Below are 15,181 nucleotides of genomic sequence, written 5' to 3' on the forward strand. Positions count from 1 at the left end.
TAAGATACAAGGGTTTTTAGAATTTACAAAACAAATTCATGTAATCCAACATAAGAATAGAGTAAAAGAAAAAACAATGATCATCATGATAGAAAAAAAGACGTATGAGGCATCACTCATTGTTTATTTAAAAAGATGGCAAAGAAAAATTTTGTTTCCTTATTTCTAATTCTTATACCTTTTTTTTCTTAACAGAAAATATAGCACAACATTAAACAGGAAGTACAATAGGCATCTTTTTTTTTTTTTAACATTTATGGGAAGGCTTCTAATAATTCACTACATAATGTTGTTCATTTAAGTTTTTAGTCAGTAATCTTTATTGGCTTAAAGGTATTTACTCCTAATTTGCCAAGGATACTTTTTGTTGTTCTAACTTTCCATATTTCCTTATACACTGAAAACTCAAGGGAATCAAAAAATTCAAAAAACCGGAATAGGAGAATTCAGTAAGTCTGTAGCGATAAAATTAACATATAAAAATCAATAATTGTCCACTGTCCAAATAGTGGTTTCGTGAATACTAATCTTCAATTAAAAAAAAAAACAAATCCAGGGCTCCTTGGGGGTAATGTCTGATTTTAGGGCTAGGACAAGGAAAAGAAATGATGAGCCTGGAGTTTCTTATAGGACCAAACACTAAAGAAGTATACTATGAAACAGAAGGAACGAGACCCAAGACCCAGACCGCAGAGCTCCCAATGGCCAAAGCTCAAACAATTAAACAACAAAAATAATGTAGTACTGGATTATTACCCAAAGTATAAAAGAAATATACAGAGCACATACCAATATAAATGTGATTGAACAAATAAATAAATGCCAAAAAAAGACAAATCTTCCTTACAAAAGAATTCTAAATAATGTATGTAGATACTTCCCTCCCTCCAGGAAGTGGAGCTTAATTCCTGCCCCTCCCCACTTTTAAGACTGGCTATAGTTAGTGCCTCACTTCCAAAGGAAGAATAGAATAGAGAAAGAGAAAAAAATATTAACTTCATAGTGGAAAACACTGGCAAACATTACCTAAACTAAGTAACATCATCAGTGATGTAATGCAAGTATCATGTACCCCTGGCTGACATGTTAGGATGAGAAGGGCAATTTGCTTTACTGATACTCTTTATAAAAACCTATAACCAACCCATTCTAATCATAAGAAAAATATCAGATTGAGGAACATTCTACAGGATACCTGACCAGGACTCCTCAAGACTATTAAGGTCATGAAAAACAAGGAGAGATTAAGAAATTAAGAGGAGATTGGGAATACATGATAACAAAAAAATGTGGTAATCTGGACTGGGTCCTGGAACAGAAAGAAAGCATTAATGGAAAAATGTAAAATCTATCCAGTCTGGACTTCGGTAACAGTAATGTTAACTGTGTTAGTTTCTTAGTTTTGACAAATGTATCATGGTAAAGTAAAATGTTAACAATGGGGACAACTAAATGAGGAAAGCACAGGAACTCTCTTCTTTGCAATTTTTCTGTGAATCTTAACATTATTACAAAATTAAAAGTTTAAAATATCAATAACGCTCCTATACCTCAGTAATATCTAATTAGAAAATATAATTTTAAAAAAAATCTAACAAAAGACATGATAAATGTTTACAGAAAAAAATTATTAAACTTATGGATATGAAAAACCAACAGATGAAAATAAATACCACATCATAGGAAGACTATTTCAGACAGTGTTTAATCTTTATTCTATTAATTCAATATAATAATAAACTCATTGGATGTTACTATAAATATTCTTTATGAAAAATAAAAAAGTTAGGGACAATAGTGGGATTGTTTTCTATTTTTGTAAATCTCTTTTAATATCTATCTTAATAGAATACAGAGAGATTCTCACATGTGCTTCTGCATTCAATTTGTTTTGATATCTCAGACCATGTAGCCTCTAGAAACCTCTTCTATAAACCCCAAGAGAATGAGAGTGACAAAGGCAAACCATAGCTTAGCATCATTATGGAAATAATTTTGACCTTGCAGACCCACCAAGAGTCCTGGGACCATACTTGATAACCACTACTTTGGAAACGATGTGTCACCCTTTTAACCTTGAGGCCTCATAGTATTCTTTATTTACATTTTAATATGAAAAACTCCAAATCAGAGAAGAGTTAAGAGAATTTTTATAATAAATATGCATATATCTCCTACCTAGATTCTACAATTAGCATTTTACTATATTTTTTAATCACATATCTATTTATCCCACTATTTACCCATCAATATATTTTTTCTCTTTATTTTTTACAATGCATTTCAAGGTAAGTTGCAAATATCAATATACTTTCCCTCAAATAGTTCAGCATGTAAACTCATTACTTAGAGTTTAGTATTTTTTAAAGCTCTTTTTTATTTTTCTTTTAGGTAAACTTTACATACAATGAAATGCACAAAATTTAAGTATGCAATTTGGTGAATGAGACATTGTGCAACCCAAACAAGATAGACAACATGATTCTCACTCTCCAGGAAATTCCCTCATACTCTTCTGAGTAAATCCCTCACCTCCTTTCCTTTCTGCACCTAGGCCCCCCAAAGAAATCACTGTTCTGGTTTTTTTCAACCCAGATTATTTCTGCCTTTTCCAGAACGAGTCACGTAAATGGACTCATACAACATGTACTCTTCTATGTACGGCCTCTCAGTACAATGTGTTTTAGAGCCACTCATTATTTTTTTAAGTATTTAAAATTAATTTACCTACCATGAAAATGACTATCAAGATCAGACAGATGCCCACTATGATAAGGAAGGGGATTAGGTAGTATTCCAGAGGAAGGCTAAATTCCGGAACTAAGATAATGTGGCCCCTGCAAGAAAACAAAAATTAATAATTAGGAAATATTGACTTGTCAAATTATGATGTTAATTGAAAACAAAGAAAAATATTTTTAAAGCATTTAGACATTACAATTTAATCCACTAGACCCATCTCATTTTCTAATAGATGATTTCCATTAAGTTAAGGGATGTTTTCTCCATTTTTAAATCAGATTTACATATTTACCAAAATAATTTGCCATTTAATTAAAAGAAACTTTTAGACTGGTTAGAGGAAATCAGTTAAGCAATACTTCTTGTGTCCCTCCTAAGAACACGTGTTTACTGAATTTAGTAACCTGGATGAAAGTTAGCATATTTCACAAGCAAACATCCGTATTTAAAACTGGCAGTACGTCAGGCAGTATGTCAACAAGAACCACACGCCCCACACACACACCAAATTACTTTTCATCAGTTTCTCCCATGAAAAAACTCTGGAGCCACTACTGACAAAAATGAACTCCCTATTCCTTTTATGCTTTATGGGAATTTGTTGTACCAAGTACAATGGATATAACCCCATACTGCACACTCATCTGTGAGATACAGAATGGAAAACTGGCAAAGAAATTCACAAGAGTTCTAGCTTCTTTTCTATTCTAAACCTCCACTGCTTGACTGAAAAAAAAAAAAAAAGGGGGCAAAAAAACTACAAAAATGTGTATACTGTGGGGGTTGGGGGGGAAAATAACCAAAGGCCCTAGTCTCCTCGTTATTAACCATGTTTAATACAGTTATATGGTTATCAACTATACAATACTAGTATTATAAAAATTGACAGGGAATCAAGAAATGAAACTGAACAGAATAAGCACACTATTTGTGCTACATGAGCAAATTTTATATAGCAGCAAATCTTGCAATAGAAAATTTCCTCAGCCTAGGGAAGGGTCTGTATAGTGGTCACTAAGATGGTTGATTTCCCCATTGTACTCCTGTGCTACTCAACTAGTATCGTGTCAGCAACATTATATTGTTATCCACAGCTGGGTGATTTTTTAGGGACCGACTCCAGGGACTTTGTATCACACACTGTACATCAAGGTAATCAAATAATTGATGAGGTGTGATTCCTCTTTATGGAGTTAGTTCAGATAATAAATTAATGAGGAATTATAAAATAAGACTACTTGCAAATCCTAAAGAACCAATGGCTTCAGACAATGATTATTAATGATTGCTCACATCACAAAGAGAGAACCAAATATTATGTTTCCTGATGAAAATACATAATAATACATATAAATTATTCTTGCCTTATCTATCCTCCTGGTCCCCAAGCCATACTTGAATTTGAGCAGCCCTCTAGATCTAACTAGCAATTTACAGGGAAAATAAGTAACAGAGGAAATCTCTAGACAATACACCAAGGATGCAGTCAGAAAAGTCCAGACAGTGGTAAAATTTTACAGGACAAATGGCCCTGTTTCTTCAATAAATAAATGCGTAGGGGAAAAAAAAAAAAGAGGCACAGCAAATTTATAGATTAAAAATAGGGTAGTCATATGTCCTTATTTGCTCTGAAACAAATCTAAAGATTGAAATGTCTTGATATTGAATTAATGTTTACTTTTCTTAATTTAAAAAAGGATAACTAAAGAGCCTCTTGATGAAAGTGAAAGAAGAGAGTGAAAAAGTTTGCTTAAAGCTCAACATTCAGAAAACTAAGATCATGGCATCTGGTCCCATCACTTCATGGCAAATAGATGGGGAAACAGTGGAAACAGTGGCTGACTTTATTTTTCCGGGCTCCAAAATTACTGCAGATAATGATTGCAGCCATGAAATTAAAAAATGCTTACTCCTTGGAAGAAAAGTTATGACCAACCTAGACAGCATATTAAAAACCAGAGACATTACTTTGCCAACAAAGGTCTGTCTAGTCAAGGCTATGGTTTTTCCAGTAGTCATGTATGGAAGTGAGAGTTGGACTGTGAAGACAGCTGAGCGTCGAAGAATTGATGCTTTTGAACTGTGGTGTTGAAGAAGACTCTTGAGAGTCCCTTGGACTGCAGGGAGATCCAACCAGTCCATCCTAAAGGAAATCAGTCCTGGGTGTTCTTTGGAAGGACTGATGTTGAAACTGAAACTCCAATCCTTTAGCCACCAGATGCGAAGAGCTGATTCATTTGGAAAGACCCTGATGCTGGGAAAGACTGAAGGCAGGAGGAGAAGGGGATGACAGAGGATGAGATGATTGGATGGCATCACCTACTCGATGGACATGGTTTGTGTGAACTCCGGGAGATGGTGATGGACAGGGAGGCCTGGCGTGCCACGGTTCATGGGGTCGTAAAGAGTCAGACATGACTGAGCGACTGAACTGAACTGAAAATAATGAAAATGCCATTATATTTTTTATATATAACTTTATTTTCTAGTGATATCTTTTGAGATGTTTACAGTTTAGATCACAGGGTATCTAGCACTTGATTTAAAATAATCATGGCATGGGGAAAAATGGGAAGATGGCACTTAAAGAGTGGACAGTCCAAACAAAATTGGCCATAGTTGATAATTCTGAGACTGAATGATATTCATCATACCCATCTCTAGTTTTAAACTAAACAAATAAATAATAAATTAATAGGTAGGTAGGTAGGCAAGCAGGCTGACCAACTGGCCAGTCAACAGACAGATGATACAAGCCAGTCTGCACAGGTCTACAATCCTTCAAGCAGAATTCTGAAACCTAAAAAGCTTTAAAAAGTAATGTTTGCAATTCATTTGATAGTCAACCTGAACCTAACTGACATGATCAAACACTCATACATTTATTACAGATATATGTGTTATTTGATTATAGAATGCTGCCTCAAACCTCAAATTCTATCCCTTGGAATATTACTTAACTTTTAAAAATCTGAAAATGCTTCAATTCCACATTATATCTGTCCCAAAGAGCTGGGATAAGAGATTTTGTGGCCTTGCATTAACATGGAAAGGGTCTAAATATTAAGTAAATAAAGTATGTAACAAAATACTGAGTATTACAAGGCACTGTTTTATGAGCAGGGTATCTCTAGTTAAGGTCAGCATTCAAACATGGGGAAAAAATTAAGCTGTAAGTGAAGAGCATCATAGGGACTTTTGTTTAAATGTTTTCTATTTCTGAATTTTTCCATATTTTATCAGCAGGTATCTATTACTTCTTAATTTAAAAAGAAATGGTTTTACAAGTCAAAGTGATAGGAAAATTAGCCTAGGTTGCAACAGAGAATTGAATGCAAAGAATTAGGAATTCTGTGAATCCCTTCTCCTAGTACAGGGCAAGAATTACTGGTAAAGTCCTTGTTTGCATTTGCTAGGAACATTGGTTCAGAGATAACTTCTTACTTGTCAGCAGTTCCTGGTGTTCTAGAGTTTCCTTCCATGTTTGTTTCATTTATTATGAAATACTTGAAATACACAAAACATGCAAAGAATAACAATAAATTCCATGTGTCTGTCACCAGGTTTAAGAAACGTTGACATTGTGCTGTATTTGTATTTTATTATTACAGAAATGAAAGATTTACTAGTATAATTTATATCTACTTTATCTTCCTGACCAAACATTCCTTTCCCTTTCTCCCCAGATAAAGTCAGTGCCTACTTACATATTTATACTTTTACAGCATATGTATATTGCATCGACCTATACAATATACAGTATTTTGGAAATTTTAAGCTTTGTATTAACTGCATTATACTGTGCTGTCTCTTCCCCCTTGTAATAAGTATGCATTTAAGCAGTGTTGCTTTAGAATTGATTAGCTCCAGTTTAGTCATTTTATCTTCAGAATATTATTCCATTTTATGAAATAATAAACCAGAATTTTATTTTCTCCAAAAAAAAAAAAATAAATAAATAAATAAAACAAAAAGACTCTTTAAAATACACACAATTTTTCTATACGAGGGAATAATACTGAGATAAAAGCAAGTTGTAGTTCTCCTCACCCCCATTAACTACACAAATATGGCTGGCAAAATAGGATCTTGCTTAACTATTTTTAATACAATATCCCAAATTATATTCCCTAACTTAATAAATATGTTCTGAGCACAAAATATGTGAACAGTATTCTAAATATCAAAACCATATAGGGAAAAGGTCAAAAAATGTAAACAGACACTCTTACCCTCTCTTTTTTTAATTCATATTCAAACTCAAATAATCATGCATTCCCCCCGCCCCCCAAATAATTAGAATTGCATTTCATTGTGCCAGTTTCCTCTTCTGGCAAATGTAGATGCTAAGAGATAATAATAATAACTTCTAGAGTGTTGTTGTTAGAATTAAATGGATAACAAATATAAAAGCTTTGTTTCATGAGTGCCTGGCACTTGCTAAATCCTTGATATTTATTATATTACAATATTACCGCTTTTATTATTACTATTGTTCCCTTGGTCAAATGACTGTTCCTGTCCAGTATGTTTTGGTACTCGTTTTTTAGAAGAAGCTCTAAAGTGTTAATTGAACTGCACTGTTTTCTATATTAGATAAGACAGTTGTGTCTTAGGTTAGTTTCAGTCTGAATTTTACCATGGTAATGAGAATTTGGGGAGAAATTCCATAGGAAGTTTTAAAATCCAAATCAAACTTTTTAAACTTGAAAACAAACTGTGTTTGTAAAAGTTAGTCACCAAACACATCGCATGTTAGATTCTTTGTTTATAAAACATTTCCATTTAATAAAATACAAATATGTCTTAAAGTATCATATAAATGTAAATCACATTGCTTCTAAATACCAATGGTTTGACTAAACTATAAAAGGGAAAGTTCTCTTTTTAGCAACACGGGTGCCTTAATCTCTCTAGCATAAATATATTTTCAGTATGTAATCATACACAGAAGAAAAGTAAAGTCTTAAAATCATGACTTAAGAAGACATAATTTAGCACAATAGAGTACATTCTAAAACATAATTTTGATTACAACTAATCTTATATAATTCTACCCTCACCCAGAAAAGAATTTAAGCTACATGATTATTTTATATATCCATTACTTACCCTTTTTCATATGTGAATTCATCTTTCAGGGAATTAGCTGATGATTCACCAATAAAAACAGATGGAATGTCAATTTTCTTTAGTACCTCAACTGTATAAAACAATAGTAAAAGTTATTCTTCAAAGCCCATACTTAGTGTAAAATCAACTTAACTTTCTTTATAATAACAGCAAATATCAATGTAGGTGGAAATAACTATAATCAATTTGAATTGTCTGTTAGTTGATTTTCCAGATTGCAGATTTATACCAAGATCCAAATGGCTGAGAAACATGATGACATTTACAACAACAAAAGCTAATAACATTTTGCATATATACACTACCACACTATCTCAATAGTCCTATGAGATTGAAATATAAATCTTACTCTATTTCCATTTTGATTTACTTGATTTATTCCCGTACAGACATACTTAACTATTAGAAAAGAAATAAGAGGAAGAAATGTAAAGTATTTTTTCCACACATAACTTAATTCCTAAATTAAAAAGTGAAAAAGCTTTTTTTACATACCCATTCCCAGGAGAGGTGTAAGCCAAAGAATGTAAGAAAAGACCACTTTACAACAGTCTGAAAAATGACATCACGCATCTAAGGGTTTTCAGAGTGAAGGGCTGACAAGAGTTCAGAAAGGGCACTGGATAGGGAAGCTTGGTAAATTTCTACTTCCTCCTAAGCTCAGAGTGCATGTTAAAGCATTGTGTTTTGACCAGTACCTTACAAAATTTACTTCTATTATCTATATTAAAAACCCAAAATCAAATGCCAACAAAAAAAGAACTTTGTAAAAATTACCCATTACTCAAGAAGAGAAGTAAAAACAATCATCTTACTGTCACCACAGAAAACAGCCATACTTTTAACTATGAGTTACTTTAACACATTTGGCTTTAGAGAAAGTCCATTTGTTTTCTTTTGTTACATTCTGCACAACAACTTTGTTCTACATTTCTTTTAAAAACTGCATATTTATTATTTATTTAAAAGAGGGGGGTGGATACACATGAAGAAGAACAGAACACAAGCATAACCCTTCCCACCCAAAGATAAGGCTTTATTTGAAGCAACAGAAACAGTTCTATATGCTTTGACAAATAGGTTCCATTATGTAACCAGCACAACCAAGATAAAAAAAATACGTTATCATCCGTCCAAATTCTCTCATGCCCCTTTACAGTCAAGCCCTCACCACAACCTCAGCAACCACTGATATATTTTTCTTTAGTTTTAAAATATTAGTATCCTTAATAGAATACATGTTTTTTCGTTTTCAGATTGGATTTACGCAAATAAAATCATCTATTTCACACACTGTGTCTGTCTCTGTCTCTCTCACACACATACACCCACATACTCCAACATCATATAAGCCCTAAAAGGGAAGGAGCCAAAATGGTTAGCAGAGCAATATTTAATCACTATCTTTATATTAATAAGATCAATAAATATTTAAAATTTTGTATTAATGGGATCATATAATAACGGGAAAAAGTATAGGTTTTTTTTCCTACTCAATGGTATATCTCAGATATCCTGTCATGTCACTAAATAAATATCCACCTCATAATTTTTAATAGCTGCATGCTAAGAGATCTTTCTCCTTCACATAACAGTTTAAATTTTATTTTATTCGGTAATTAAAGTTTGGAATTGAATACCCTTTGTAAAATGTTCTACTCTTTCAGAAAGATATTCTGATAAACTCAAGGAGGAAATTTTGGCTTGTAACTACTGGCTTATAATTATTGGAAGTAACATAACTTCTTTGAGTTATGATATCTAATGAGATGTTAAAAGCTCCTCACTTCAGTCAGAAAGTTAGGAAGAGGAGGGAAATGATGTACACAAATATGAATAGCCACCTTGGAGATTCTGCCACATTGTTTATCTACTGAAAACAAAACCAAATGTTTTCATTCACAAAATACTTTAAAAATACTAATTTTAATTCTGATCCACAAAATAACTGTAAAGTATACATGCCAAGTAGTATTATCATACCATAGACAGGTTATAATTTAAGTGGTCAACCCCAACCTCTCTAGATGCATATTCCAACTGCCTGTTCAATATATCCATTTGAATGCACAATAGATGTTTCAAACTTAATGTTTCTCAAAATCTCTCAATATCTCTTTTCCCTTCATCAGTCCTACTCTTCCTTGTCTCTGTAAACAGCATAACTATTTTCTTCTAGTTTCTCAAGTTAAACATTTTGGAGTTCTCCTTTACTCCTCCCTTTTATCCTTAGGTCAAACCCTATCAACTTCAAAATACATCCATAATTCTATCACTCGCCATCACAGTCACTGCTAGTACTCCACTGCCGTCAGCTCTTGCCTGGCTGCTGCAACAATGTTCTAACTGGCCTCTCAGCCGGCACTCTTGCTCATCTTTCACCTTCAGTCTGTTCTCCTAAGAACAACCAAAGTGATCCTTTTAAAACTGTCAGATCATCTCACACCTCTATTCAGAACCTATATAAAACAAATTCTAAAGTCCTACAACACTCAACATGCTCTAGCCTCTGGTTCCCCTCTAACTTCATCCCCTACAATTCTCTCCCTCCCTTGTTCACTCTGACTGCAGCCACCATGATTTTCTGTCACACCTGCTTTATCTCTGATAAAGGTGTGCCTTTGCATTTGTCTGCTGTTCCCTTTCCTTGAAATATCCTCCTCCAGAAATCTGCATGGTGTAGCCTTTCACTTCAGACCTATGCTCAAATGTCAAAGCCTCAAGAAACCTTCTCTGAATACCCTATCTAGAACAGCCATTCTCCCCCTCTCATCCCTGTCACCCTGTATCCCTTTAACCTGGCATGTTTTTCTTCATAGCACTTACCACTCACTACTTGACATATATCATACCTCTTTGAGTATTATTCCCACTCTAGAATGTAATGACAGTAACTGCAGCAATAATAATTAATAGCAGCTAAAGGATCATTAAATGGCTATTAAGAACCAGGAAGTCATCTAGATATTTATATGTCATAAGCAACAAACCAATGACTTGAATACTATTATTATCCACATTTAACATATCAGAAAAGTGAGGCACAGAGATGTTAGGTAATGTTCCCAAGGCCACACAACTGGTAGGTGGTGGAGCTGGGATTCAAACCTTGTAAGACCATACCCAGAAACCACACTCTTAACTACACCATTCTGCTACCTCAATGAAAAGTATGAGCAAGCCTTAAAACTGTATTATTTCCTCTGTAGTCCTGATGCCTAAGAGAGTACTTGATGCGGAGTAGGCTACCAAAAAGTATTTGATGAAGCAAGCAAGCAAGGAAGAAAAAAGAAACAAGCCCAGACATATTGATAACTTGCCCTGTTTATACAGCAATCTGCACAACCTAGACCCAAACTTGAGGCTCAGACTCCTAATCTAGACTCCTTCCACTCTGCCTTATCTTGGGTTTTTCTCATATACCTTCTTTCATATGATCTTCACAATCTTGTTGGGTTAAAAAAAATTAAACCTATTCACACTTTTACAGATGAAAATAAAGGGCTTGGAAAGATTAGTAACTTTTATGAACTAGACTGAAATAAACCCACATTTCCTAGTCTTGAAGTTCATCGTCATCACATTCTCCTGCCTCCTGAAGATGACAAATGTGACTGACTCAAAGTGAACTCATCCTATGTCCTACCTGAAATAAAAAAAACAGACACATTCCTGTGTGAAATGCTGGCAACAAGAGGTCTTTAAAACTTCCTTTTGTTTCCTGATGTCAGAACCATGTATTAGGAGTATACATGCAGTATTTTCCTTGTGGTTATATCTAAACCTAAAAAGAGTGACAGATACATGCTTATTTTAATAAATCCATGCTTTCTTTCCTCTACCAGTGACAGCAAAGATGAAAATGGGAAATATCTTTACAGTGTGTTGGATATATGAAATGTTCAAAAACATACATACTCAAGGACAGAGCAAAATGTCATGGAAAGTAATCAAAGCAATAAAGTCAAGAACCAAAATTCTGAACAATCTTTGAAATAAAATAACTCAGTTGGAACATTACCATAGCAACAACAGGATTACATGGTTATGTGCTACTTCTAATATTTAGCATACTTTCCTTAGGAACTGACATGATTATCACAAAAAGGATTTATTATTGACATGAAGACAAACCAGGTGTCCAAGGGAACTGACAATTTCAACTTGAAAACTTTTTATTAAAAGCGTGTTAAAAGAATAAACAGCTTACAAATACTAATTATTTTATTCAACCCATAACCCTTGAGAACGTCTTGAGGGTTGCTAAACCCTAAGCCCAGGTTTTCAGCAAAACACACACAGAGTAAGTAACTTGCTCAAAATTATACAGTCAATTCAAGCAGGAGCTTGGACTTGAATTCAGGCCTATTTATCAGAGTGTCTATGCTTTCCATTTTGTCAGTAACGTGTACGGGTCATAAAAATGACTAACGTGGAGGTATGGTGTAGGATCATTTTTTAAGGGAGGTGATTAAAGGAGGAGTACCAACAAGTGTGCAGTACCAACAGTACTAGTTTATTTGATAAGTAAAATCCCTTAATCAATTCCTCTAATTCCTATCAGTGGTTGTTAAACTTTCGGGGAAGTGCCAGAAGCTCTTATGGACACTTCATGCATTCTACAGTTACGATTTAACCAGCCAGAAGATTAAAATAATCATTTAAAATATAAAGAAAGTAAGGAACTTATCACTAAGTTTTACTTTTTATGTATTGTAATTTTACCGTAGATTGTATTAGGCATAAGAAGGAAAAGAGTTGCAGAAGACATGGGTTTGATCCCTGGGTCAGGAAGATCCCCTGGAGTTGGAAATGACAACCCAGTCCAGTATTCTTGCCTGGGAAATTCCATGGACAGAGCAACCTGGTGGGCTACAGTCCATGGGGTCGCAAAGAGTTGGACACGACTGAGCACAGCAACAACAAATAATGTCCAAGGTTATAAAAAGATTTTTTTGGTCGAGAAATCCAACAAATTTCCTGTTGAGGATACGGTTAAAGTCCTAAATACATTTCAGTGGAGTATATTAATCCATGCCTGATATGTCTGCTCTTTGCTGCAAACTCTTTCTTGCATATGTGACTCAATGCAACTTAATAACAAGCGGTATTATGGATATATACTAAAAAAAAAGAAAAACAAAATACTTAATCATGAATGTTGGCAGTTTATTTAGTGTATCTTGGATTCTGATCCCAACTGCCAACGTATGTGGGCATCTTCCCCACAGCATCAAACAACTCAATTCAATTCTGACATTATCTACCTCGAGATAGCATCAGATTCCACAGGCTAAGGGTATGCTTTCACAAGAATTCCCACCCCCAACTTCAGACGCCAGCCACCAAGTCTAAGTTGTTGACTTTGCTTCTGACCTACCAGTTATAGACTGGAGGTTTCAACAATCCTTACCCCATGGGTTCAATTAATTTGCTAGAGCAGTCCACAGAACTCAAAGAAACATTTTATTTACTTGATTACCAGTTTATTAAGAAAAGACATAATTCAGAAACAAGCAGATGAAAGAGATGTATAGGGCAAGGTATATGGGAAGGGATGCAGAGGTTCTGTGCCCTCTCCAGGAGTGCAACTTTCCCAGCATCTCCACACCTTCACCAACCCAGAAGCTCTTTGAACCTGTCCTTGTAGGTTTTCATGGTGGCTTCACTACATAGGCATGAATGATTAAACCACTGGCCACTGAGGTTAGGGGGTAGGACTGAAAGTTCCAATCCTCTAATCACCTACTTAGTTCTCCTAGCAACCAGCCCCATCATTTGGTGGGGCCCAAAAGTAGCCTCATTAACATAAAGGAGACACCTTTATCACTCTCAATAAATTAAGTGAAAGCATACAGCTTAAAAATCAGTCTGATTAAAGCCAGTTATTTCATTAAAATTGGCTCATTTTCCCTACAAGCTAATATTTCATAGAGAATAAGGAAAGATATTGCCATTTTGAACAAAAAGCTATAGGCATGCCAATAAATATTAAGGGGCTAATAATAACCAACTGGTGTAAGAGAGGACAAGTACGCGGCTCTGACACTCCACAGGAATACAGCAGCTACTTAGTATTTCTGCGTATTCTAAAATTTAACGTTGTGAATCTCTAAATAAATCACAAAAATTCTCCTATGGCATCCTAAACTCAACATGCTTATCTCTATTTAAAGCTTTGGTTTTCCTTTAGCTTTTACCAAAATAACAACACATCCTCAAAAATGAAACACATAGGTTAAAAAAAACAAACCGGCAACAACAACAAACTGTTCAGAAAAGAACAAGTCAATTCCACTTATACTGTGAGCAAAATTATCCCAAGAGGTTTAAGAAGTGGAAATTATCTTTCTGATGGGGACGAAATTTTGCTTTCTAAAACAGAAAATCAAAGAAGAGAGACTCTGGTAAATTTTAGTTTCGAACGATTGGTCAAACAGGAGAGAAGAAAAGTGATACCTGTACTTACTGTCGTTGGATCCCATGCTGATGAGGTCATCAGAGTCAACATTGTGAACTATGGCTGCTTTGTATCCTGCTCTCTGTGCATTTAAAACCTGCAAGTCAGAAAACAGTCATGATATGAGGAAGAAAGTGCCATAAGGTCCCTCGACTTCAACGAACATAGATCAACAACTCCATAAAGGACAGACTAGATTATGTATATATATAATATATATATATAAACAGATCTCAAGTGTGTTCTTGAAACAGAACCTTTTACAATTGATTATCAAGGACTTCTTTAGATATCTTTTTTATTTCACTCAAGGTATTAAGTGAAATGAGAGGCAAATAAAGGACAGAGATATAAGCTACCTACCAAAAGGATCCAAAGCACTAACCCTGTCTAGCTCTAACGGGATACAGACTTGGGACCATACTCAAGAGCCATCAGCCCTTGAGAAGTCAAATCTACCTCCACTACTTAGTGCAATAAACTTGGAGCAAATTGCTTTTCTTCCTTAATCCTCAGTTTCCCCAAGTTTAAGACAAAATAGCAACAATATTTTTCTCATATGTAAAATAATTTTAAAATGCTTAACACCATGATGATACAAAGAAATAGGTAAAATAAAAGCTATTCTTATTAGCTTCATCAACAACCATTTTCTTTAGAAAGCTTTTCTAAAGCTTTGAAAAAATTAAAAATAAAAATACTCCAGCCTGAAGTTGCTTACTCTGGTTCTATTTAGCTATATAATCTTTCCTAAAACTAGTTTCCGAAATATTAATAGTTTCACACCATAAGAATATGGCTAGATATGTAGTAGAATTTTCTTAAAACAAAGATCTGAAAAGTATC

General features: G+C 34.3%; 1 protein-coding gene across 2 annotated transcripts in view; it reads right to left on the bottom strand.

Moving 5' to 3' along the window:
* RNF13 (ring finger protein 13) overlaps positions 1-15,181 on the bottom strand; it is a 129,808-nt gene that overhangs the window by 49,330 nt on the left and 65,297 nt on the right. The window contains exons 5-7 of one of the 2 annotated variants that reach the window (XM_055569383.1): positions 14,345-14,432; positions 7,855-7,945; positions 2,732-2,837 (exon numbers count right to left, since the gene is read on the bottom strand). In XM_055569383.1, the coding sequence (XP_055425358.1) occupies positions 2,732-2,837; positions 7,855-7,945; positions 14,345-14,432 (285 nt within the window). Of the gene's footprint in view, positions 1-2,731; positions 2,838-7,854; positions 7,946-14,334; positions 14,433-15,181 lie in introns of both variants that reach the window. The other variant, XM_055569384.1, reaches the window with a different exon arrangement.

Source organism: Bubalus kerabau, chromosome 2, assembly GCF_029407905.1.
Source record: "Bubalus kerabau isolate K-KA32 ecotype Philippines breed swamp buffalo chromosome 2, PCC_UOA_SB_1v2, whole genome shotgun sequence".
Taxonomy (NCBI): domain Eukaryota; kingdom Metazoa; phylum Chordata; class Mammalia; order Artiodactyla; family Bovidae; genus Bubalus; species Bubalus kerabau.